Source organism: Acanthochromis polyacanthus, chromosome 15, assembly GCF_021347895.1.
Source record: "Acanthochromis polyacanthus isolate Apoly-LR-REF ecotype Palm Island chromosome 15, KAUST_Apoly_ChrSc, whole genome shotgun sequence".
In the NCBI taxonomy this organism is placed as follows: domain Eukaryota; kingdom Metazoa; phylum Chordata; class Actinopteri; family Pomacentridae; genus Acanthochromis; species Acanthochromis polyacanthus.
The window spans coordinates 16,689,925-16,716,916 of NC_067127.1; the positions used below are offsets into that span (position 1 = coordinate 16,689,925).

The following is a 26,992-nucleotide window of genomic DNA, read 5'->3' on the forward strand; positions in this document are numbered from 1 at the left end:
GCCAGTCAGCCTGCTGTGGCCCTGGCTGCTTAGAGCCTCTCTGTGTGCTTCTATCCTGGGATTTTAATGTTGTTTTTGAAAGCAGGTTATTTCCCCTCCCTGTAATGAAGTGACAGGGTGCATCTGTCATCGTGTGCACATTAGAAAAAAGGATTATAAACTGTTAAAAAAAATCACTCCTCCTGAGCACACGGTCTCTGTGCTGCAGGCACAGCCATTGTTATTGCTGTCAACTGGAACTGTTCTGCTCTCAGCTCCCTCCATTCAGTTGTCCTTCAGTGGAACACCACAGAGCTCTGCTATATCAGCCTGGAGCAACAGTGCCCCCTACTGCAAAGCACGAGGGAGTCCCTTCATTTCCCTGTTTGCTCTTCCTGCCTGCTTCATCAGATATGAAGAGCTGACTCATAACCCATTCACACAGACTGAAATAGAGCAGGAATGCAATTAAACGAGTGATGTTTCATTAACAGAAAAACAACAAACAGCTCATCCATTGCGTTAGTATTCTGTTCAGGACTGAGGACACACAGCACGCTTTGTCGAACACAAAAACAAAAGATTTGCTGTGTCATCCTGCGAGCAAACAGTGTCTGCCCTCGTGTCAAGGCCTGTTTTCACTGGGTTTACTTTATGCTGGCAGGTTTTCAGAGCAGGCACTGCTGCTCTGGCATCCTTCAGTGACCCCTCAGCTCTTGCCAGCCTACAGGGGGCCGAGTGTTTACTTACAGTAGAAGCAGGCCAGCGGTACATTATGTGGAAGGGCTGAACCTGAAGCAGACCACGACTCCAGCTTGACCTCCAACACAGGCTGTCATTTTTCTCCTCTGCTTCCCCAAAGGACAGATTAACAAGTCACTTCTTCAGCACACACTCAGTCAGGGCCGGTGGACTCTCTGCAGGCCGCTGACAGGCTTCTCCTTTTCCACCAAATGGCAAAACAGCAGGAGCGGCGAAGAAAAGACTGCAGAGTGAACGCACGAGTTCATGGAAAATGGAACACTGTCTGCCATTTAGTCTTCACTCGACATTTCTGGGCCGCTGTTCATTTTTCATTCCTAATGTAGAAAAACTATTTTCCGCCGCTCTCGTTTCCTGGCAACCTAAAGGCCCAGGCTGCTCCGGCCAGAGCCCTTAGAAAAACAGCTGCAGACAGGGATAAAAATAATTACAGCTCTATTTGTCTTCCAAGAGACACAGTTCCAAGCAGACCTACTCCCTTCCCCTATGAGCTGCTCCACTTCTCGCTCCCCTGCACACACAATAAAGCCATTCACAATAAAGACATTGCGGCTCAGCGGACTCGCACCGGCTCGTGTTTCACCACGCCGGTTGGAAACAAGAAATGCTGTACTCTCACGATGGCAATTTAACTCGGTTTTGGCAGCGTCTGGATTTTGTTAAGCAGTGTCAAGGATTCACGACACAAAACAACAAAGATGGAAGGAGGATTTCTTTTGCACTTAACACCCACAGATGTACGCGTCCCGTGAGGCTGGCTTATTATGTTGCTTCATGTAACTTTTTTTTTTTTTTTTAACATTCTTCTTGTAGAAACCTCTAGGAATATATATATATATATATATATATATATATATATATATGTTGTTGTTTTTTTTGCATGGAACACCTCCCATTCAGCAATATAACCGTGCAGCTATCACTCCGTACCTCAGAGCTGTAAATGCTTCAAGTTTCCCTGTGCATTGCTACTGCCATCTACTGGCAAATGGAAACTCGGGCACTCCACATGTGTTTTCACGTTTTATTGTAGGACTTTACACAGAAAAATATGTTCAAATGTGAAAGACTGGAATATAAAAAGAACATTTATCTGACATTGCAAGAATATCTTCAGAAAAGTTAATATTTCACAGTTAAGTCTGTTTAGTGTAGACTTCCTTTCAGACATTTAAATCAACTTTGCAACAATTTGTAACAAATCATCTACATATTTAAAAAGAAATTTACTACATATTGTCAACCTCCGCCCCCAAAGCATAATTACCTTCAAAGGAAATAAACACAACAAACAGATGGCAGGAAAAGATGAAATCTGGTAAGAAAAGGATTAGAAAGAAGGAATGAATTCAACATTTCCCAGAAGCGTAACTGTGAGGAAGTTCTTTAACCTCGGAGTGCCGCGATGGAGGGAGATACTCTCACATGATATCCAGTGATCGAGGACTATCGCAACCAGACTCGCAACTCACAAGCAACTGCAGTCAGACGTATCAAACAGTGCAATCATATCAGTGTTTGAAATCCCTTATTGGAATAGTGGTTTTAATGTCATTCACACGCATTCATTCTACATCATCTTCTGATAAAGACTGAAAGTTGATGATTCGCTGAAAAAAAAGAAAATATGTCTTTCAGAGTTTGTACCTACATCACAGAACAGCTACACTACTTAGGAAACACATGACATTAATAACTGTACTGTTAGTAGTTTGTTTTAGAGGTGAAATAACCAAGAGCTACTGACACATGGCTCTCAGCTTTGGATGATTCTAAGATTGATCTTGCACCCTTCCTTGTCCCAGAGACCACAAATAGCAACCGGGGGGTTTACTAAGGATGCTTGTCCACACTGCAATTTATATAGGAAAGACAGGACATCCTTACCTGGCTGATGGTGGGTAGTTTTGTGAGCAACATTTGAAAGACTGGAGGAGGCAGAGTCTGCTGGAGGACCTGAAGCAGCTGCTGAGGTTGAGTACATACTGCAATCGCATTGGTTAGGTGGTCTACACCGTTCTCAAAGTCACCTGGGGGTTAAGATTGGAAAATGATTAGACAAAGACCCAAAAGCAGGTCAAACATTCACAAAAAAAGTTAAAGATTGCTAAAGTATTTGCAAACATTTAACGTGCGTGTGTGTGTGTATATATATATGTATAAAAACTCAAATTACAAAGTTTCCAGTACAAGTGCTTAAGCTGAAGGAAACAATAAGCGCTATGCAGGTAAATGAGTCACACCAGTATTTATTTTTGCTATTGCTCTCTAAGATGTCTGTGATGACTTATCAAGTTAGGTCACCATTACTTATATGGCACATCAAGGCTCCAGACTAACTTTTTTTCCTGGGAGCACAGTGGCCCCTAACTTAAAATTTTAGGAGCACAAGTAGGAAATTTAGGGGCGCACACCAAAATCAACTTGCAATGTAAATATTCACATTTCCACTCATTTTCACTGTATTACTGATAAATACTTGCACAATAAATGCAGAAACTATGTTTTCAATTCACATTTTATAGTGCAGCAGTTGACAACCTAAGAAAAGCACTCAGAGTGCAGTACTCCACCAAGGCTGCTCCGTTGATGTATCATTTCCAATGGATGTAATCTGTAATAAAAAAGACCTTGTGCTGAGCACAGGCATGTGTTATGCATGTGCACATTATGTATTTATACTGAATCACGTGTAAATTACTCGTATAAAGGTCTGTTGATCAGTTCATCAGCTTTGGGAAGCCTTTCTTTTGCTAGTTTTAAAATAACCGTTCCCTTCAGGCTTTTATTTTGAAGACGTATTTTTAATGCTACGGGCTTTTATTTTGTGACCAATTCAGCGGCACAGGAAGTGATTCTAAGACGCTGCAGAAAAGTCCGAAAATTCACCTAAAGACAAAAGAAAACTGTTCCACGCTGTTGCCGTCTAGCAAAGGATGTGTCTAAACTTATAAGCAGCTGGAATGAGGACAAGAAAAGAGGGAAGGACAGGAAGGTGAATTTGTGTACAAAATAAGGCTGAACGTAAAGAAAGGCTTTGTGAAACATCAGGAGCTTCGCCGCCATTCTCACACACATTGGTCCGCCATCATCTTCTTTGGTGTTCATTTCCTTTGTTCTTCTTTTGGAGTTCATGTTGGTTAAAACAGCTCATTTGCCTATTACTGTCCACCAGGCTGAAGTGTGGAGCAGAAGTTTGAAAACAACAAAAAATACTCAATATGTAGTAATTAAAAAAAAAAAGAATCGGCAAATTTACTGGTCGCACATGCGGGAGTAGCTTGATGAAAAATTCACTCGCACTCCCTCAAATTTTGGTCGCAAAATGCGACCATTTAGTCGCAGTCTGGAGCCCTGCACATTTACATCAACAACTATTGTGTCTTTCCCCCTATTTCTGAGAAATAACTGGTGTTACAAAGCAGCCCATTAACTGTAAGTAGTGACATTAAGACGCTACAGTTCTATGTATGGCGAACATTTACCACAGTAATTTAAATAATAAAGATAAAGAAAATGACACAAAATATTACTTTACCTAACTATAATAATTGCTTGGGCTAAGACCCTGTTTTATTATTAATTTTAGATTAACCAAACTACTTTAAAAATGAGTCATTACTCTGCAAAATCGCAAATGGAAACCTAGCAAAGCCAAGGAACATAAAACAACCAAAATACTTCCTCAGAGTAGAACAGACATGTGTCTAACCTTGTGACAGGAGTTCCTCTCCCAGCTGGATTTCCCCCAAAAAGTATTGCTGAACAGCGTCTGGGTCCTTCATGTCAGGCAGCTTCAAGTCAATGGAAAGGTGGCAGAAATGCACATTTAGGCCCCAGTTCGAAACAAAAAAAATAGCATAAATGAGGGTTTTCCATGCGTCCTACCTTTGACTGAGCAGACTTCTCACTTGAAGCATTTTGTTTTCTTCTACCTGTTAGGTTTGCGGTGGCACAGAACAGGAGACACATGGTCACAAGTTAGTTTAGCTGTAGGCTGCAGCATGTTGCTTTTAGGAGTTATCTATTCCGCTCTGTAGCAGAGAAAAATTCAGTCACAGTGGATGGTAAAAATCCCTGCGCTAAGACTAACTGCAAACAGTAAAAATGTAGTTTGGTAGAGTATCTGTGAAGACTTTTTGCTGCAGCCGGCGTCCTTGCGGTGTGTTAGTCACATGGAGGCTAACGTGGATGCTAACTGACTGTTGAGCAAACTTAATCTGCTCCGTTCACATCAAACACTTACGTTCACGCAGCTTCTCCTTGAAGTGAGGGTCACTCCGTCGCTTTTTGTCAAAATAAATACAGTATGCGACGAAAAGGGCCCCACATACCCCTGCTACTATCGCACTTGCCCTGCCGCTCATCGTGTCTCAAACTATTCATCTGCTAGCAGCTAGCACGCTGAGGAAGTGCGGACAGGAAGTACGTGATGACGTAAGAGGTTATGTTGACGCAGCGTCGCGGCACAAACACGTACAGCGATGAACTCATTTAAATTTATGAATAAAAATACGAAGGCAGCATGCCAATAATGGTATTTTCTGACTAAGAGAATTTTGAAAAATAATTTGTATTGCGTTAAAAATAAAGCCAATTGTACATAAAAGGTTTCTGAGCAGTTCAACTTGTAACAAATTGTCCACTATTGAATTAATACACAGCCTAATCAGGTGTGTCTTTTTGGGATAATGATCAGATAGTGCTTTACAGTAAATTTCATCAGTTATTTGTTATTTGGGTGACCAACATTCAAAATAATCCAGGACAAGAGATGCTGCAGAGTATTTAACTAGATAGGTAACAACATATTTTGACTTCACGAAACAGATTAAACTTATAAATTAAAAAAATAAAAATTCAGCTGTGGCTCAAACTTAGGATTCAGGGGTATAACAAGTGTTTTAAATGTAGCTTGGTTTGTGTGACAGCTCTGTGTGAAGTGAAGAAAACTGCTCAATGTATTTTACTGTTTGATCAGTCACCGAAGACACTGAAGTTTCAGTGAATAAAGTTTCAGTCTATCACCCATCTCTCCATGTGCACATTATCATTTCCAGTGGTCTTTAAAAAAATAAAGACTTATTCTAATACAGAGACTCCATGTGTTGGAACAAGTACTTCCATATGTTGAACATATTGGATATTTAACAGAATGTTAAGTTGTTTATATATTTTTGATGAGAAAATATGACCTAATTACTGCTGTAAGAACTCATTTCAGCTTTTTCTAAGATAAACTGTCTAGGCTGCTTCATGAGGAAAAGGAACACACCCACATCCAATAATAATCCAATTCCACCTTCACACCATGTACCGTGTACAATAAAAAGGGTGAACAGTTTGAAAGAAAGAAATCCATCCAGATTTGGTTTGGTTTGGTACATTAGTAGTTGTTCATTAAATGGACTACCTGAACAGTGTTTTTTTTAATCCACAGTGACATCAGAGATGCACAGTAACCAGTGGTGGACGAATATTCAGATCCTTTACTTCAAGGCTGGAATACTAACCGTGAAAAGTGGGCAACTGCCAAAAACGCAGTAATTAATTCAGCTGATACTGTGCTTAGACACTGAATAATTCCTAAATTAATTTACTTTTAATTAAATTACCCATCAAACAAGTAATAACCTGTAATAGTCGTGCATGCTCAGAGAGGGGAGAAACAGGACATTAATAGAGTCTTGGTTGGTCAACTTTGCCTCAGGGCCACTTATCAACTCTACCAGGCTGCGTTTTAGAATGTAAAAAAAATCTACAGGCAAAAGAATAAATATTAAGTGCTGCACAAATAGGATTAGCAGCGACAATGCTCATTGTTAGCAATTTGATGTTACAATTAGTCAAAATTAAATGAAGATAATGTCAACTACACTTACTTAAAAAGTTTAATTTGTATATACTTCTGGATAGTCGAGAACAATACATATTTTATAAGACTGACATACACTTTATATGTAAAAACTGATGGTAGAGGGTGAAATAATGTGCAATATTTCATTTGAAAAGTACGGTCTTCCCACTGAAATGATAACTTAAAACCATTCAAGCAAAAGTACCTCAGAGCTGTACTCACTGCGAGTATAGCACTTGAATAAAAGCTGCTTTTCACCACTGATTGCAAGAGACACACCGAGTACTTCACAAACTATGGCATTTATTTCAAACAGAGGCTTCTGCTTTGCTTACATTTTTACAATAAATTACACAACGACCATCATCTGATGAGCCTAATAAATACTATCGAGCATTTTTCAATAAGCTCCATTACTTTCTCTTAGTCTATGATGCAGACTGTTTTCCATATACAGGTTCATACAGCTTTAGCTTCAGGCCATGTACAGGTCGGAAAATAGTTCAGCTGCATCCAAAACCAGCATTCTTCTCTTTCAAGCACAAGCTATAGAAAAACAAAACAGAATACAAACTAAAGCAAACATGAAATTAAGGGAAAAAAACAAAAATAAAACAGGTAGGAGGAAAATTAACTCTTGAAACTGATTAAAGAGGAAGAACAGAACACAAATGAGCTCAAATAAATCGAGAGAACAAGAAAAGGGGCAAAGGGGGAGAACATACATGCTGTAACCCTCAGTATTTACACTCAAACTACAGTTAAAACCGTAAAACTGTCTGTACAGAAAAGTACATGTTATTAACAGTGCAAGATATTAAATAGCTTGACTCAAAACACTTCTCAATATACAAATGTATAACAAAAGCATACAATTACATACAAGTGCCAAACAAAACGTAACTTCAGGTTATCATACAGTAGGGGGTCTATACAAAGGAAACACTGGAGATGTCTTCAGAAATGTATACAGATACGTCACTTTATGATATAAATGCACATTTACAATATCTCTACCTTTATTCTGGTCATAGTACAGGAAACAGAACCAAAACGTTTTTGGTTGGGATGAGTATGAGAGGAAGCTGGCAGGTCAATTTTGATCATGAGTAAAATTTATTAAGAGATGTGGGGGAAAAAAAATAGGTTTGTTGAAGGAAGCGAAAATATACTTGATTAAATAACTTCATGTTGTTTTAAGCGCTGCAAATGCGGGATTGAACTGCAGCACGTGTTGTGATTATCTCCTATGGCTGCCTTCAAGTTAACATGATCCAGTTGCAGACGTGCGTCGTCAAATCTTCAGCGCAGATGAAAGGACTGGGGGACAGGGAGTGATGAAAACACAATCGAATAAAGCAGATGAGCTTTAAAAAGGCTGATGAACTGAAGTAATGTGACCTTTGCATTCGCCACCTCCATCATTGCACATTTCACACTGCCAGAGTCAACAGTAATACCCAAGCTGGATGAGTATTCAGTAGTAGATTACAGGTAATGCAGTATAGGAGCTCTGCTTTTACAATTCTTAAATGTTACCCACGCGCCGATAACATCCGTCATTATTTGTCAGACGTAGCCCTTCACTGCCTGCTCACTCATACAGCATTCTCAGTCTTTTATAAGGGACACATTATTCCAGCTGACCGTCTGATTTGAGAAGAGGATCAGGGAAAAAAAAACAAAACAACCCAAACTGCTGTCCTTTCTCAGAGTGCCCCACGGAGAAGAACAAAAAGGCACTACAGTATCATTCCATATTCATCCACTGAGGCTGTCAGCGGACCTCTGATGGTCTGAAACCCTATCAGTCACCACTTATATGACTTAATGCGAACATGTACAGGACCACACGCCTGTACGCCAGGGGAGCGTCGTCAACCGCTTCAGGTTTAACCACATGAAGGCCTTTATTTTTTAATGAGGGTGGACAGAGAAACATGGCAGAGCTACCTCTCATATGCCCTTAATGCCAATGTGGCAGTGTTCCTCTGAATTCCCCACAACAACGTGGCGAGCACGGGCTGCACCGCGTCTTCACCGGAAATCATCCCTTACCGATACAACTTTATCAAACGGAAACAATTATTGCTTGCAAAAACAATTCTTGTAAATGTTCAATTAAGGAGAGCGCAAAAGACAATTCAGAATATTTTTTGACAAATTTTTATCCCCCTACACAATCTTCATAAAAGTGCACTTAAGTGCCATTAGCTTGCCAAGGAAACAGTTGTCAGTAAAAAATAGTGCTTGTTTCTCGTTTTTTTTCGTTATCTTCTTCTTTTTTTTTTGTCTCTGGTCTGGTTTTTGTGCCCCAGTAGTTACAGTATGTAGGTTGACTTGTCCGTCTTGTTGAAAGGGAATGGGGGTGGTGATCCCAGGGTGCTGGTTAAGTGCTTAGTGCGGTGGCTCCTTGGTGCTTCGTCCTGTCACCTGCACTCCACTGATACCCCAGAGTTCTGAGATGAGGAGGATGAGGATGATACTGGAGGGTCAGCCAGCGTCAACATGACCGCTGCAGTCAGCGAGCTGGAGGATGGTGAGGAGGAGGAGGAAGAGGAGGAGGAGGATGCAGCCACTGTGCCTGCACGACACAAACGGCATCTGATTAGTATCACCTTTGTTCCATGAAAGAAGGTCATTTTTCAAAGTGATGTTTCAGCGACTGACGGGCAAATCTTTTTTTGTGTTTTAATGTTAAAACCAGATTTAATAAAATCAGTAGTTTGAAGTTAGCATGACCTTTTTTGAGCCATTTCAAACATTACCTGTATGTGCTGTTTTATTGTTGTTTACTTTATTGTTTTTATTGTATATTTTACGGGCTGCACAGTGAAGTAATGGTTAGCACTTTTCACCTTGCAGCTAGAAGATCCCCGGTTTGTGTCCCGGGATCTTTCTGCATGGAGTTTGCTTGCGTGGGCTTCCTCCAGGTACTCCGGTTTCCTCCCACAGTCCAAGAATATGCTGAGGTTGATTGATTATTCTAAATTTGCCCGTAGGTATAAATGTGACTGTTTGTCCTGCCTTTAAAGTTACTGTATTGTTTTTAGGGTATTTTCTTGTTTTTTTTTTTTTTTACTGTGAAGCACTTTGGTCACCTTTTGAGCTGTTGTAAAGGGCTACACAAATAAACTTTGGTTGATTGATTGAGTCAACTCACTTTCCCGCTCCTTCTTCTTCATGCGTTTTCGCCGCCTGTCAATAGACGCCACCTCAGACTTGAGGGAGAGGTAGTGGTTCCTGATGTCCTGCAGTTTCTCCTGAAGAAACGAAATTCTCTCCAGACTGCTCATCTTTTCCAGATCAGCTAAGTGGAAGCAAAATAGTGAAGTTTAGGACTTTAAGGTCGACAAGGCAAAGATATAGGAACATGCTGTTGGCATAAACATACATTAAACTCAAACTTTTGGTGCTAAACTAAAGGGTCAGTTCACCCAAATCGCAAAGTAAAAAAGAGGATATACTTAATCGTCAAAAAAAGCGTAATACCATTTGTTTTTTTTTCCCATGGCTGATACAGATTATTGTGGTAGTCGAGGAGACCGATAACCCATATCTGAAACCAGCATACACTTCCAGTAAAAATAAAAATCTTTGTGTCAGTTTTTAGAATAACATCAGCTTCATGTTTAATTCATACAGCTTTTCCACACGTATCCTTCAGTGCTGACAGCTGATTATTCATGATGTATAACTTGTGACGGTGCTTGAGACCAGTGCTGACTACAGATAGAGTATCAAAGCCACAGCTGTGTATTTCTAAATAATTTATTTTAATGGGAATCAGTTAAAAAAATACAAATGCTAGTGATAATGCTGAATCAGTCAATAGGTCAACCCTACCTTCAATACAATTTAGTTCAAGTTGGACACTTACACATCTGGAAACTCCACTTGTACACACGAGGCGATCTTCCGTGGTCTCGGTGCTGGGTGTGATCGTCACCCTGCTTGTGGTATTTATGGCTCGAAGGGGGAGATCTTCCGTGACACTTGGGCGAAGTGGCAGCCTTCAGTTCTGATGTGTTGTTCTTAGAGGCAGTTGGTTTGGCAGTGCCCTCAACAACAGACTGGTCCTCACTGTCACTGCTGTTGGCTGCAGGAACACAGACAGCAGAGATTAAAACAAACAGACGCTGAGCGGGAAAAACCTCATTTCCTTTCCCACCTGGAATCTGTAATATGATACCAGGACACCAGTAAATATGAAATAGAAATTCTATGACTGATAAAAGTACTGCTGGCATTTGAAATGAGAAGGTTAGCGGGGTGTCGGTGGTTCTGTCTACAGCTGTTCTTACCTGTTTTCCTATTCTTTTTGGGAGGCACACCTAGGCTCTTGCGGTTTGGCTTGTGTTTCTTTGAAGCTCCACCCGTCTGTGATTCTTTCTGCCGCTTCTGACTTGCAGACGCTACAAAGACATTGCAAAGAAGACGGTGAGGGAACAGGCAGACTCTGAAATGAGCTGTCAGCTTGTGTTTCTTCAGAGTTCCATCCTAAAGAAAAATAATGAATTTTGTCATCGAAAAGTAAATCTGATACAGTGGATTTGCTGGTATTTATACCTTTGGACTTCTGCTCACTCTCCTGTTGGCTGCTGTTGCTCAGCTCTAGGCTGCAGCTGCTGCTGCTGTTGCAGGAGAGGCTGACATCAAACACCTTTGAGGGGGAACCTGCCCCTTCATCCTGAGGGAGCTCTTGCAGCTCCCCACCCAGACTCTCCACCTCCACCGTGCTGCTGTCTGTCTCGCTACGCCCACCTGCCACTTCCTCCTGTATAGGTCCAGGGGGAAGAGGTTCAGAAACCGGCTCTGAAGGTAAGGCGGGAGGTATAGACGGTGGCGGAGAGGAAGGCTGCGCCTGACCAGAGTCCTCCACAGCACTGCCTCCTCCCGAGGGGGACTCGGGCGTTGTTGGTGGTGTGTTGAGTACAGAGTTGCTGCCACTGCTTGGAAACTCCTGGAGCTTGTCGTTCTCCATCTGCTCCTCTGAGGCTTCATCCTCGGGTCCAGCATCCTGCTCCACATTGGGCTCCTCCAGACACGAGGGCACCGGTGGAGGAGGAGAATTGGCGGCCTCTGTGTCCGAGTCAGAGAACAGCTCTTTGAGGGTCTTCTTGGGCCACTGGGCCTGGATGCTGGACCAGACATCTTTTTGTCCTTTAGGGCGAACAGCAGCTCTTTCCTCTGCATTCCCTGACACTTTGGCCCTCTTTTCAGGAATCTCCCAGAAGCCACCTTGTCTGCCAGCTTTGGTCTTCTCCTTCATTCCATTGTACTTCTTAGAAGGTGAACCTTTGGTTTTGGGGCGACTTCGCTCACTCTCCTCAGCCTGGGACTCAGCCAAAGCTGGACTCTCGTCATCTGAGCTGCTGCTGGACGAGGCCCCCCTCTCCTCTCCGGGACCAGCTGCTCTCTCTTCCAGCTTCCTGGGAGAGCCTCCAGGTAACCAGTCAGCACTCCTGGTGTTCCTGGTCTTAGCTTTGGATTGGCCTTTAGGGGTCCTCTCTGCTGCACCGTCAGATTTCCTCTTCCTGGTGCTTGCTTCTCCCTCTGTCTCTGGTTGGTTTCTGCGCTTAGAAACATCTGCGTTGTCTGTGCTGACGACATCCTGGTTCTTTCCTGAGACCGGAGAAGGTTTGGGTCCTTCAGAAGGAGCTCCACTCTCCCAGTGCTCTGATATTTGTGGCGGCTCAGGTGGCCCTTTTCTGAGGCTGCCACGGCAACCAGGCCCATCCTCTTCATTATGCTCCCCCTCCTCATCCTCCTGTTCATGCTCGCTTTCGTCTGTGGACATCTCAGAGGCTGAGACGAACAAGACAGAATGTCTGTTAGTTTCAGCGGGACATCAACAGACATCTTAAACCACTTCAGAGTGTAACAGTCCTAATCTGCTGAATCTGTAAATGTGCATGAGGACTACAGGCTAATGAGTGTTGCTACCTTGCAGGCCATTGAGGATAGAGGTAATTTCTATAGACTTGACTGGAGACTGCTGAGTCCCTTTGTCCTCACCCTCGTCCATCTTGGAAAAGACATCCTGACTCAGGCCACACTTGGAGCGTGGGACACGGTTAGCGTTGGGCGACGGGCCGAGGACTTCTCTGTCATTGAGCCTCTCCAACCTGTCTCGCTCCCTCTCAGTTTTGTTCTGTTAGAATTGAACAAAATCAGTGAATCATCTCATCACACCAAGCCAAGCTGAAAAGTGAGCACATTCTCCGAAGTCGTACCTTTATTTTTTTGCGGTGCTTTATTTTTGGAACATTCTTATTGGCGGGTCGCACAATCTTGTCTGCTTTGATCCATTCATCATATCTAAAATCAAGTACAAAGACAAGAGACAGTTTCATCATACAGGTCTTTGAAAGGAGCTAAGCAACATTCTCTCACACCACCCACCACACAGACACCTCTACTGTCTGATCCCAACATGTTGCTGTGACACAATGAGCCTCAACAGCAAAAGAAGAAATCCCATGGTATTATGAGGAAAAAGACGAACCTTTACGATGAAGGAAGAAACAATAATTACACCGACCACCACACAAATCATATTCAACAGAGTTCCAACAGTACCCAGGGGGCTAACTTGGGTCGTATGAGGGGAAATGAAACGTTTCACAACATCACACACAACAGACACAATGCAGAGAACATCCCACTGTCTTTAATAGAGTGCTAGAGGACCACACAACGACATTGAGACAATGAAATGCTGATTGCACTAGTTAACCTCTGTGTCATGGTACCCTAACACTCTACTTAACACTGCATTAACCCTGACCCACTGGGGAGGGGGGAGAGGGTTGAGAGGTAGAGGTGAGTGTAGCAGCACTTTGGTTGGCCATTCAGAGATCCAAAGGGTAGCTCACATTAAAAAAAAAAAATCACATTAAACTGTTTAACCAAAAACCACTGGTTGATTATTCCCAGAGTGAAACTGGTTAAAGTTCAGCCTGTCTGCACGTTTTGCTGAGAGACAGACAGCTGGGGGACAGACAGACAGGGGATTCAGCCAAAACTGAGTGAGGGAGCTGAGGAGTAATCCGCATCGACCCAGTACTCAGTTCTGTTTCTGCCACTAGATGGCCCAGTGTTCTCCATAATCAGAGTACTGACCATGGGACTGGATCAGATGAAGCAGAATTGTGAAGAAGGGATGCATCTGTTACTGTTAGCGGGGACACCCATGTAGCGGTGATCCCATGAGCTGAATTACAAGTTAGGAGATGTCTTTTTTTTGTTTTTTTGTTTTTTTTAGGGTGAATATAGACGTTAGGTGATTTCTCCCCAGGTCCTGTCTTACCTGACGTTCCAGCCACAGTAGTGCACCAGGTAGAGCACCTCTCCCCCCTCCACGTCTGCCTCTTTCACAGTGGCCTCGTACGTCTTCAGATTGCGGCCTCGCCCATACCTCACCTGCACCTTCATCCCCGGGGGGTAACACTCAAACTCCTCCCCTTCCTCCCCCTCCTGACTGCTGTCATCCCTGCAAGAAAAACAGTTCAGCACTTCCTGGCCCTAGGCTGCCCCATTGAACACCACAGAACACCCTCCCACACCCCCAGCCACCCGGCTCGCTGCCTGCTGCTAGGAAGCCCCTTTTTCTAATTAATTTGCTCCACCCTCACCTGCCCTGTCCCATTACACCGCTAGGCCCTTATCTAAAAAGAAACAAACTTCCCACTTCTCTGCCTTATCTCTAGTCCAGTGTAACCTTCAGCAAACTGCAGGATAAACAGCTGCATCATTAATAGTAAGCCAGTCAAAGAACAGTACATGGAGTGTGTCAGCAAATAAAACATCATTCTTTCATGGCAAAGAAATCAATGATCATGGGGAATAACACTACTGTTAGGCTATCTAAACCCTACACGAAACACTTGGGATATTCACTCACACGCACACATACACAAACTGTAAGAAACAAAGCAGCCACAAGAAGGAGCTAGTGGGAAACAGTCAGGAGATGTCAAAGCTGGGGTGTACACGGGCGGTGCAGCAGTGCCGGTAAGTGTTTTAGGCGCAGGGGCCACAGGGGCAGGTTAGCACGGCGGCAAAGCACAACTTGGCAGGCAGCACAGCAACTTAAAGCCAGACTACAGCGTTGAGAGGAAGCACGGCTGCGAGATCCAACTCAGTCTGCTGCCACAGAGAACAGCTACAACACAGTACTCCACGTAATCCCTCACACAGCTAACTGCTCAGAGCGTGTACGTTCTGCCGATTTATTTTTTTTTTAAACGAGTGAAAATGAAGAAGATGTAAAGCGTGACATCTGAAGAAACCGGTGCCGCCTTAACACCGGGGAGACGCTACACTCAGCATGTTGACGAGTTTAAAAAGCGCACCGCACATGATACATTTAAAAAAAGCTTTGATTAAAAAAACAGAAAATACGGTCACACTGCGACAAGAAACAGAAAATAAACTGCAACTCTGCCAAACACATGTTGGTTCCTGGTTCGTAAATGTGACAGCTTCTTGTTTTTCTTGGTCTTAATTATAGCAAATGCTTTATTTTGGTGGTTTGGATTTAGACTCAATGTCACATATATCATTTACATCATTATATATTATTTACACACATTTAAGATTACAACAAAAATAAGTAGCAGATATATAATCTTGAAAATAGTAATCACTCGCAGCCTTTAATAAATCACCTGAAAGCATCATTTACATCAAAACTTCAAACTTCCTCAAAAAATGCACAGTTCCAGCTTTAGACTCGGCACATTAAAATGAATAAAAAGCCACAAAAAAGACAGCTTGAGAGTCAGTCCAAGTGAACTGTACACTTCTCCATAAAGCAGCTGCGTAGGCTTCACCACAACGATGAATAACACTTAGGGAGTTACTTAACAACAGTGTTTCTCTCTATATAATCACCTACTGTCACCGATATAAATTAATACATAATTTTCCCATTTAAGTTGACAGTAAACGTGTTGCTTTCTGTTGACTACACGCAATCTCTGCTGCCGGAATGAAAATGCATTCCTTACACACCAAGGGGTCCATCCAGATTACAGTGTGTAAACATCAAACAGGTTTGATAACATCAGGAAAGCTGCGATCGGATCAGATCAGGCTGTGGGTTGTCAGCTGAGTGAATCTGTAAACCCTCACGCAACTGCGTAATCTCTGAGGACCGCTGATCCTGACAAAGCCAAAGAACCAGGGAACTTTGTGATTGTCAGAAAGTCCAAACGTGATGGTAATCAAAGCGATAATACTGTACTGGGGTCATGGCCACAGGTGATATGAACTGCAGAGAGGGATCCAAAGAGCAACAGCTTATGATGAACATCCTAATGTTGGGGAACTTTGCAGTCCTTCAATCTGGTACAAAAACTGCAGCATAGTACGTACACGGACCGACAGATTTCCCAGTGGAGGGCTGTCTAGCCCATCATTCGAAGCCCAAACAACCTTAACACAATTGCCACTCTGGAGGTTGAGCAAACACAGCTCTAAGGAAGCGATGTAGACACTGTGGACAGGTAACAGCAGATGAAATGCATCTACTGAGACCAAACCACACAACTACCCAGAACAAACATTTAGCAAGCTTTTGCACAAGAGTTCCTCTTTCCGTGGATGGTTACTGCATCTGAAGCGCTACTTTACAACTGGAGGGTTAATGCATCAGTGACGACACTCACACACATGGAACACTTAATAAAGCTGAACATCAAAAGCCACAAAATGAGAGAGAAGACAGGAACGGGGGCAGAAGAGAGACAGAGATCAGGAGAGGTCAGAAATCAAGAGGAGCACAGCCATGTTGTGTGCACTGAGTGAGGGAGGCTCGCCATGGCCAAACAATCCCAGCGAAGAGAGAGAGAGAGGGAGGGGGAGGGAGGGAGAGAGAGAGAGACAGAGAGAGAGAGAGAGCACAGCATGACATGCCAGGTGAAAGATAGCAGTCAGGCTTTGGTGCTCTAAGATGTCTCTGCCAGCTGATGCCGACTAAGCCACGAGAAATAATAATAGCACAGAGGGCAGTGGGTAAGAGCTTAGTTAGAGGAGAGACAGAGGAGAGCTCTCCTCTCTCTGGTTAGCAGGTAGAGGTGGATTGTGGGTATACTGGGTATTAGTGTCATTAAGGTCAGAGGGATCACTGCTCCTCATCTGCTAATGGTCTTTTAGCTTTTTACTGCCACCAAGGACAGTGAATGCCCGAGGTCCTTCTGTCTGGAGAATCTTTGAAATTCATAAATACTGATATCGAATTTTAAAATAGCTTCACAATGCAGGAGCTCTGCTTGGAAATCGTGTTTGTGCCATGAGGATATTTTATTTTTTACCACCGCGGTGGATCTCTTTAGACCACCTACCCAGAGTTGTCCTTGCTCTCCTGCTCCTCGTCTCGCTCCTGCTTCATGGCGTCGGCTCCGAGGCGAGATGTCGACGAGCCCTCGTCTGCGTCTGCCTTGTGGGGACCCTCTTCTTCGTCATCATCGTCGTTTCTGCTGTCCTTTCCCTCCGTTTTTGGCGGTTCGGACTCCATTTTGTTTCGGGTCAAATCAGGTTTTTCATCCTGTGGGAGAGGGATGCTTTCGTTATGAGAAACGTGTACGAGTAAAGGTGCTGTCTGGATTAACCCTCCTGTTGTCTTCATTTACAGGCACTAAAAAATATTGTTTCCCTGTCTGAAAAAAAAAAAAAAATCAGCAAAAAAAAAAAAAATTCTGAAAATTTGCAAAACCTTAAGGAAGAAAATTCCAATAATTCCTTAAAAGTTTCCCTTAAAGGTTTTATTTTTTAAAAATACCCAAATTTGGCAAGAAAAGTCTTGTAAATGTTTTCAAAAAATGAGTAAAAATCTTCCAAAAAAATCCTAAAAATACCTAAAGTGATTATATATTTATCAGTAAAACTGAGAATATTTTCTTTAAGAACATTCACAAAAAAATCTACCAAAATCCAGCGAATTTCGCTGGATTTTGGTAGATTTTTTGTTAAAGCTCTTAAAGAAACATGTTTTTAAACTTTTTTATTTATTCCACCAAAAAAATCCCAAAAAATGTTGAACATGTGGACACAAAAAGTTTCACTGTGAAAAAAATATGGATTTTATTACACATTTTCAAACTTTAAAACGGGTCAATTTGACCCGCAGGACAACACGAAGGTTAATATCCAACATATGAAGTAAAGACAGTGATTCTAATCAAACAATATTCAGGAGAATGCACCTTGCAGACGACGGACTGTGCACTGCATGATTCTCCATCCACCTGGGCTTTCTGCTCTTCTGAGTTAGATGACGTGGGAGCTGCTGTTCCTCCCGTCTCCTGCTCGGACTTCACCTCCCCCTTGGGACCCTGCTTCAAAGGGAGGTCCATCCTGAATGTGATGGCAGTGGAGGTGCAATATTCTTCGAATCCGTACAAGTACCTGCAAGAGGAGACATTCCTTGTCAGCATATCCAGCAAAGGTCCTTATGTTGCTCCTCAAACATGCACAGCAAAAAGCTAAAAAAGCAAAGAATAAAACTCTTGAATATTGATAGCAAATCAAATAGCAAAGTGCGTGCCAGTGTTGTGATAAACTACAGAGGACATAAGAGCAGAGAAAAAGCCAGTTTAGAGCTATAGAAGCAGTGCCTGTACATACTTGCGGTAAGCACATTTGACATTATAGCCAGCAGCTGAGTTGAGCACAGGGATTCCCAGATCCTGATAGACTTGTTTCCAAACGGAGCCGCTTTCAATCTGTGGAAAAATGGACACGGTTGAGGACAAATTCAGAGTGAGTGAACATCAAACAAGTCAAGTGTGACCGAAACGACTCCGAGAGGAATTGCCTTCAAAGTGCCACTCACATTGTCAAAGCCTCCCAGTTTGTGCACCAGCCTGTAGAGCTTGAACAGGTTCAGGTTCCTGTAGCCCAGAACAGGCCGCTTGTTGATGGGAGTTCCTGAAAGCAAGGAGCATGGCACAGGTTTACATTGATGTTTAACTTTGAAATCCAAAGACAGGGCAGCCATTTTTTGTGTAACAGCAACTTAAGTCATTTTCAGCAGCATTGGAGAAAGTATTCTGACCTGAATGAATGTTTTGGAGAATTTTGCACCAAAAATACAGAAGTACAAGCATCCATAATGAGGAAATGCCTGCTGTGAGGCTGTCACACTGTATTTTAGGAATAGGTGTCGCTAACTGAATCTATTTATTTGATCAACAGTTATATTTCAAAAGCTGATTGGATATTTTTGTGTGATTCTGGAGCATGGTAGTTGATATTTAGCGGTTTAGAATGTTCCAGATGTACCGTCCCTGTCGTGCACGCTGCCTCCTTTCCCCCAGTTTCCTCTTGCCTAACACTCTATCCTTGTTCTCCATATTCATGCTTGTCTACAGCACACACTGGAATCGTTTTGTGTGGACCTGTCGAAGCTACTATGTTTGATCCCCATTACACATCCTGGGCTGTGTTCGGACATCGGGTTTGTAGTTTTCAACACACACACACACAAAATGGTAGGCTAGCGGACTTTGAGAAGATGTTCACTCAATTTAAGAGAAGTAAAATAAAATAACCTTAAATTTGGAGCTCTGAATACCCTTTAGAATGCAAGCACTAAATAGTTATTGGAACAGGTGGCAGAAATATACCTTTTCAGGTATTTTTCAGATGTCACTGGCTTCATCAGTCTATTAAACTAACATCACTGTTTTTTAGACAGACTTCACTTTTCTGTTATAACATGACTTTATGACTTTATTTACACGTACCCACCACAGTGACAGAGAGAGGCACAACATTTGCCATTCACATTAGCTTGGACAGTACATCAAGTGAAATAATGCATAATAACGCCAGATTAAACAAAAGACAAAGTTTATATTTGTCATGTAACAAATGGAAAAACTGAGTCTCAGTGTACACTCAGAAGTACATAATTTGAGTTGCCTTTACATCCCGACCGATCCTAACTCCGTGTTTGGGAGAACTGACAATTATGAACAATAAACAAGTTATTGCTTTTGCATGACATGCACAAGTTTTTGGATAAATATTGGTGCTGAAATGCAGAAACAGCCTTCCGCAAATTACTTCACATGACCTAATGCATGCTGCTTGTGTGTGCTTAACCATGAATATGACAGCATGCAGTTCTGACATGCGTCATGTTGACAATGAAGCAGAAACGTTCCTGGGTTCGACAAAGATTGGGTTTGTAACTTTAATGGTAAAGTGACCAGGTTGTTCAGTCTGATGACAATGAAGCTGACACGCTCAGATTCTGTTGGAATACTGGAAAGGAGTGCATTTCTGAAAGCTGCTACAGTAAGGCTAGCTACACCTGAGGCTGTAGGATGACTGTTCTTAGTATTTGTTTCTCACACATGCTCTCCCTCCTTCGACCTAATCTTATTATGTGTAAAGAAACTCATAAAAAGTACTTAATTTTAAAATTGCAATAAACTGAACCCACAAAAAGGGAAACAAAAAAAAAACTTTGTTCTTGAACAGCCAAGAAACTCCGCAGACATGGATTCTATCAGCACCCTGGACCCACCTCGGTCTTCCATGAACTTGTAGAGCTGCTGCAGAAAGTTCTCTCTCTCCTCTGGGAACGGCTCCACCTCCTCCTGTCGACAGGAAACAAGACAGTTGTTGAGGATCCTTTAAACTCGGAGGTTGTGGGGATAAAAACGTGCACGAGTTCTGCCTCTACCTCCTCCTCTTCACCGCTGGCATCTTCTTCCTGCTCCTCCTCTTCGTCCTCATCATCCTCCTCACTGCTAGAACTTTCCTCTTTCACTTCTGTCTTCCAGGTGCTGGGTACAACCAGCTGCTGCTGGAACTCCAAGGCTGCATCCAACGCTGTCAAACGCACAAAGAAATTACATTATAAGACACCATCTGATCCCTGTAAGTGCTAATAATCATTCTGTGGTCTTCAGGTCTTAACACTGTGCATCATAACAGAAGCTAAAAAGAAACTAGAGCGTCCTCGGGGTAAATATGTGTAATCAGCGCTGGATAACAAAAACATCTCTGCTGAGAAAGTGTTTAAAACTACATCTAAACTTTGAAATTATCATAATAATAGACCCACAGAAAAACTAGGACAGCATAAAAAGACTCACAAGACAAGCAGCAATAAAAGACAGCAGCATGAAAATCTGTCAGCATCTGCAGCGACGCAGAGCAGCAGAAGCATTCAGCCACAATGTCACAGGTGGGTTTAAGCAGCATCTAACCACCTGGGCAGATGCTTGTTTTACGCTTTTGCAATGCGGAAAATATCACAGTTGTGAGTCAACCACCTGTGAATACCAAGACAGCGATGATACAAAGCTGCTTCCTAACTGTAATTATGAGAGAGTAAGAGCTCTGCAGCAGAAAAACGGGGGCACTATATAAAAAGCCTGGTGAGGACTTCAAACAAAAATAGACTCGGCGGAGACAGGAGCTCTCCACCGCTGCATTCCCCAGAACAAAAACAAAACTTCTCTTTCTTCAGTCTGCCTCGCTACAGCCCACTCTGTGAGCGCTTTCTGCCAAGTCTGTCAGCACACAGACCGGCCCACAGATGTCGGGGACAAGGTACGCGCTGTGCACCGGTTCAGCACGATTTCCCTCTTAAAACTTTACTTTTAACTCACCTGGTTTGAGCCCTGCGTCAGCTTTTGGGGGACAGTCACTGCTCATCTCGCGGACGTCCTTCCGCAGCACCATGTAACTGCAAAAAAAAAGCAGCTCTGATTAACATGTGAGACGTCAAATGGACAGCACTGAGCGTTACATCAAGGTTCAGCTAAAGCAACTCAACCATATAAGGCAATCAAAATCTAAGCAGAATTGTGTGACTTCTTTTGAAACAAAGTTCCGACCATAAGAACAAAGTGTGAAGCGGCAGAGAACACCCCCCCCCCCAGTAGTCTTTTTAATTGGAACGCTGGCAAGAGAAAAGCTGTATTTGAACTTTCTAACTGAGGCCAGCACTGATAACAACCTTAAAACCAGAGATGACACGAACAGTCATGACTGCATTCACAGGATACTTTCTTGCAGCGTTTCTACAGCAGCTGGGCAAAGAGCTGGCGATTTGGCAGATAGATGGATCAGTGGAGCTTGTAAGCTGAAAGCAGTCAGAGGCTTGGCTGGTGTGCAAGAGATACGATTTGCCGCGGTATCTGTGCGCCGCTGAGCTGATCCAATGACTAGATTTATCATGGAGTGAAATTTTAAGGAAGCGAGCATGTGCAGCTAAAAGAGCCCAGACTGCTTGGTTTGATGGCATGCCCTGTAAATAATTATTTAGAAAAATGCATTGGGTATGTTAAAGTGACATCCAACTGTGTCCAAATGTGAAAAAAATATATATTTTGAGCAGCAAACAGGCGTGCTTTGAGCTAAATGCTAACATGCTCACAGCAACACATGCACCACCTTAGCATCCAGCATTTAGGAGTGAACAATTTGGGGAAAATGGTCAAGCCTCATATCAATAATCACTGTGTAACACTTTGAACCCTCGTGTCATCCTGTGCGTCAAAATTGACCTGTTTAAAAGATTGAAAATGTGGGAAAAATATATTATTTTGACAGTGAAACTTCTGATGTCCACATTTTCTACATTTTTGGGAAATCTCTGAACAGTTTTTTGGTTGAAAAAAGAAATGCTAAAAATGTTTAAGAACATCCACAAAAAATATTAGAATTTTGCTGATATGCATGTAATCAGTTTAGATATTTCAAGGATTTTTTGGAAGATTTTTACACATTTAAAAAAATATTTACAAGAATTTTCTTGCTAAATTTGGGGTTTTTTTTTAATTAAATGTTTTAAGGAAAATTTTTATGGAATCATTGGAATTTTCTTCCTGAAGGTTTTGCAAATTTTCAGAAATTTGGGGAATTTTTTTGCTGAATTTTGGGATTTTTTTCAGATGAGAAAACAATATTTTTTGGTCCCTGTAAATGAAGACAACAGGAGGGTTAAAGTATGTGTTGGAGTACGACCATATGATGCCCCAAAAATATCAAGTGATTTATATTCTAATGCAAGGATGAAAACTTAAAGATATACACACGTGGACAAAATTGTTGGTACCCCTCAGTTAAAGAAGGAAAAACCCACAATTCTCACTGAAATCACTTGAAACTCACAAAAGTAACAATAAATAAAAATTTATTGAAAATTAAATAATCAAAATCAGCCATCACTTTTGAATTGTTGATTAACATAATTATTTAAAAAAACAAACTAATGAAACAGGCCTGGACAAAAATGATGGTACCCATAACTTAATATTTTGTTGCACAACCTTTTGAGGCAATCACTGCAATTAAACGATTTCTGTATTTGTCAATGAGCGTTCTGCAGCTGTCAACAGGTATTTTGGCCCACTCCTCATGAGCAAACAGCTCCAGTTGTCTCAGGTTTGATGGGTGTCTTCTCCAAATGGCATGTTTCAGCTCCTTCCACATATGTTCAATGGGATTCAGATCTGGGCTCATAGAAGGCCACTTTAGAATAGTCCAACGCTTTTCTCTCAGCCATTCTTGGGTGTTTTTGGCTGTGTGTTTTGGATCGTTGTCCTGTTGGAAGACCCATGACCTGCGACTGAGACCAAGCTTTCTGACACTAGGCAGCACATTTCTCTCCAGAATGCCTTGATAGTCTTCAGATTTCATCGTACCTTGCACACTTTCAAGACACCCTGTGCCAGATGCAGCAAAGCAGCCCCAAAACATTACTGAGCCTCCTCCATGTTTCACCGTAGGGACGGTGTTCTTTTCTTCGTATGCTTGGTTTTTGAGTCTATGAACATAGAGTTGATGTGCCTTACCAAAAAGCTCCAGTTTGGTCTCATCTGTCCAAAGGACATTCTCCCAGAAGCTTTGTGGCTTGTCAACATGCATTTTTGCAAATTCCAGTCTCGCTTTTTTATGAGTTTTTTTCAGCAGTGGTGTCCTCCTTGGTCATCTCCCATGAAGTCCACTTTGGCTCAAACAACGACGAATGGTGCGATCTGACACTGATGTACTTTGGCCTTGGAGTTCACCTTTAATTTCTTTGGAGGTTGCTCTGGGCTCTTTGGATACAATTCCAACGATCCGTCTCTTCAATTTGTCATCAATTTTCCTCTTGCGGCCACGTCCAGGGAGGTTGGCTACTGTCCCGTGGGTCTTGAACTTCTGAATAATATGAGCCACTGTTGTCACAGGAACTTCAAGCTGTTTAGAGATGGTCTTATAGCCTTTACCTTTAAGATGTTTGTCTATAATTTTTTTTCGGATGTCCTGGGACAATTCTCTCCTTCGCTTTCTGTTGTCCATGTTCAGTGTGGTACACACCTTTTCACCAAACAGCAGGGTGACTACTTGTCTCCCTTTAAATAGGCAGACTGACTGATTATGAGTTTGGAAACACCTGTGATGTCAATTAAATGACACACCTGAGTTAATCATGTCACTCTGGTCAAATAGTTTTCAATCTTTTATAGAGGTACCATCATTTTTGTCCAGGCCTGTTTCATTAGTTTGTTTTTTTAAATAATTATGTTAATCAACAATTCAAAAGTAATGGCTGTTTTTGATGATTTAATTTTCAATAAATTTTTATTTATTGTTACTTTTGTGAGTTTCAAGTGATTTCAGTGAGAATTGTGGGTTTTTCCTTCTTTAACTGAGGGGTACCAACAATTTTGTCCACGTGTGTAAACTGTTTCTGATGTGTGTTTTTATCATTTAAAATGCCATAGAAAAAACAATTACCACAAAAGCTAGGACTCTGTTAAGAAAAACAAATCAAGTAATAATAATAAAACATAAAAAAAACACAATTGGAAAATAATGGGACCTTGCTACAAATAAACTCTGACACTGAAATAAGTTGGTAATTCATGGCTCAGGAGCAACATCTAAGAGTTGCACAATTCTGCAAATAAAAAAAAAACAATAACAGGGTTAGAAATGCTGCATAAAGTAAATCCTCAATTGTGGCCTTTGTTATTTTCTAATTACTTTGCTTCAAATTGCTAAATTCAATGTGAAAATCATCAACTTTTCAGCTTTAGTAGCATTTGCTAATCAACCCTAAATAAAGTCCAGCTAAGAGTCATAGGGATGCCATTAGTTTTACAGGTATTTGGTCACATACAGTACCTGATGATGGTACTATATAAAAAAGACAGAAGACTACAATTCTTTCTCGGAGGTTGATGAATATATGGAGCACGTTTCATGACAGACCATCCAGCAGCTGCCAACCCTGAACCACAAACGTCAACCTCATAGGGCAGAAAGACGGAAAGTCAATGGATCATCAAAGTCAGTCAGATTCATCCTCTGGGGAATGACTCACTGACCAACTGACATTGCCCTCCTTAAAGCCTTCACACTACTCCATACAGTCAGCTATACCTGGTGTATTCTGTAAAGGCTCCCAGAAGAGCACTGGAGTGGAATCTCAGCGGACACTGGGCAAGAGGTGGAGTACACCGTGTACAGGTTTACCAGTCAATCACAGCACTAACACAGAGAGACAGACACAGTCACACGACTACTGCCAATGTAGAGTTAACCTGACATGCATGTGTTTGGACTGTGGGAGGAAGCAGGAGCACATGGACAACATGCAAACCCCCCCCCAACAAACCCAGAACCTGCACACTGTGAGCCAATGCACCCTTAATGCATGCATGTATAACTAAAAAAAAAAAGTTTACACCGAAGTACAGCTTTTAGCCACTCATCCCGAGTAAAATATTTTACAGGACTAAAGCTGAAAATATTTGATTCCCCATTAGCCAGTAAGCAGCGTTGTTAAAATAACAGCTCATTTAGTTTAGAAAGTATTGAATTTGCCTAACCAAATGGGATTCTTATTGAATCTGGCAAGTCCCATTTAGATCACAGATTTGAAGGTCACATTTTCAAGGGAGTTGCACGTTAAAGAAAGTGTGCAGATAATTTTTTAAAACTACCAGATGGGTAATGGAAGAGCAATGTACTTTAAAACTAACTGACTAAACACTGAATTCTTTCAGGGGTAAAAATAACAAGCACATTCAGGATTTTATTTAATTCTGCAGCCCAGTTTTGTTTAGCCAAGGTTAAAAACTACTCACAATGATTATGCTGTCTTTTTCTGTGTGTGTCAATAGCACAGACAAGCTTGCAGGTCGGCCAAAGACGAGGGGGAAAAAAAACAAAAAAAAACCCAGACACAGCTTCTGTTTCCATTGTTACTATGGCAACCATAAGAATAACCACTTCCTGAAAACACCGGCCCCCCTCTCTGGATGTGACCTTGCTTTCCTCCCCAAAAACTGTTTTCCAAAGCCATTGTTTTTTGAAAGGCACACTGAACGGTTATCAGTAACAATCCCAAACCCTCCAGAGGAAAAGTGAACCTGCTGACCCCGGCGCTGTGCCGGAGAGGTCACGCCGCTTATGGATGTGACCCACTCTTCAAAAAACAAATCACACGAGGAGCAGCAAGTTGGAATAACTCGATAATAATAGCCGAGAAGAGGCTGCCATAAATGATCAAAAGCAGAATAACAAACAATGACGAGTGGAGTGTGCGTGTTGTAAAAGAATGGAAAAGCACAGAGAGGGCAAAAGGAAACGATGCAGCACTGTAGCATTAACAAAAAGAGGACGCATTCTCTGCAATAACTACATGTGGTGGATTTGGTTTAGAAGGTTTTGTTCTGTCTCACAGGCAGACATCTAAAAAAGACCGATAGATCAAACATGACACAACAAGACATCCCTCACATTACACATGAGCTATAAAATTGCTACACACTTTCATCTTTGTTATTCCATCCACATAAAAGCCAAAAGATTGGAGGGAAACAAACCTGAAAATCTCATTAACAACGATATAGATTTTCCTACTTCTTACATTGCTATTTGTTACACTCACCCTTGGATACACTGCGCTGATTTCAATGAGCGGAATCAAATTGCTACAGAACAGAAAGGAAAACGGCTACAGTGTGATTTCTTTTGCTAGAAAAGCCTTCTTTGGATGCCCTGGTCGGAGAGGAAATACTCCAAAAGTATATGACTTCCAGTTTTTTAATCTTTCCTTATCTTTTCCCTCTCATCAGCTCTACCCTTCACCTCGCTATTAGCCAAAGAACAAGTGATAAGCCCTCCTGTGCTGCAAATACGTCTTCAGCTGCAGATTAAGGGTCCCGAGTTACGCAGGATATCTATTAAAGAATGCATCGATGCTGTTCTGCCATCGGTGCAATGCAAATACAAGGAAAAGTAGCCTTTGGAACACTGAACAAACACCTGATTAATTTACGCTGAGTGTGGGCTACCCACATCCAAGAAACACTGCAGTAACAAACCGCCAGCTGAGTGCACATTCCTGACAGGCCTTATTTCTCTCTTTAC

General features: G+C 42.0%; 2 protein-coding genes and 1 non-coding gene across 5 annotated transcripts in view; all 3 read right to left on the reverse strand.

Moving 5' to 3' along the window:
- Window positions 1-1,751: 1,751 nt before the first annotated feature.
- tomm20a (translocase of outer mitochondrial membrane 20) lies at window positions 1,752-5,162 on the reverse strand. The gene is made up of 5 exons (XM_022191280.2): window positions 4,988-5,162; window positions 4,630-4,676; window positions 4,454-4,535; window positions 2,629-2,771; window positions 1,752-2,351 (listed from the first exon to the last, which is right to left on the reverse strand). The coding sequence occupies exons 1-5, from the start codon at window positions 5,106-5,108 to the stop codon at window positions 2,307-2,309; spliced, it is 438 nt and encodes a 145-aa protein (XP_022046972.1). The 5' UTR covers window positions 5,109-5,162; the 3' UTR covers window positions 1,752-2,306.
- LOC127537643 (small nucleolar RNA SNORA14) lies at window positions 2,452-2,586 on the reverse strand. Its single transcript, XR_007947424.1, has one exon. It is a non-coding gene; the product is annotated as a small nucleolar RNA SNORA14 (small nucleolar RNA).
- A 1,719-nt stretch (window positions 5,163-6,881) lies between the features above and the next one.
- The window catches only part of arid4b (AT-rich interaction domain 4B), a 47,856-nt gene continuing 27,745 nt past the window's right edge, over window positions 6,882-26,992 (reverse strand). The window contains exons 10-24 of one of the 3 annotated variants that reach the window (XM_022191277.2): window positions 21,232-21,308; window positions 20,298-20,446; window positions 20,139-20,211; window positions 18,438-18,532; window positions 18,230-18,327; window positions 17,809-18,010; window positions 16,948-17,150; window positions 13,911-14,093; window positions 12,835-12,919; window positions 12,617-12,752; window positions 11,168-12,406; window positions 10,903-11,013; window positions 10,479-10,697; window positions 9,762-9,908; window positions 6,882-9,182 (exon numbers count right to left, since the gene is read on the reverse strand). In XM_022191277.2, the coding sequence (XP_022046969.2) occupies window positions 9,028-9,182; window positions 9,762-9,908; window positions 10,479-10,697; window positions 10,903-11,013; window positions 11,168-12,406; window positions 12,617-12,752; window positions 12,835-12,919; window positions 13,911-14,093; window positions 16,948-17,150; window positions 17,809-18,010; window positions 18,230-18,327; window positions 18,438-18,532; window positions 20,139-20,211; window positions 20,298-20,446; window positions 21,232-21,308 (3,172 nt within the window). In that variant the 3' untranslated portion in view covers window positions 6,882-9,027. Of the gene's footprint in view, window positions 9,183-9,761; window positions 9,909-10,478; window positions 10,698-10,902; window positions 11,014-11,167; window positions 12,407-12,544; window positions 12,753-12,834; window positions 12,920-13,910; window positions 14,094-16,947; window positions 17,151-17,808; window positions 18,011-18,229; window positions 18,328-18,437; window positions 18,533-20,138; window positions 20,212-20,297; window positions 20,447-21,231; window positions 21,309-26,992 lie in introns of all 3 variants that reach the window. The other 2 variants (XM_022191276.2, XM_022191278.2) reach the window with 2 other exon arrangements.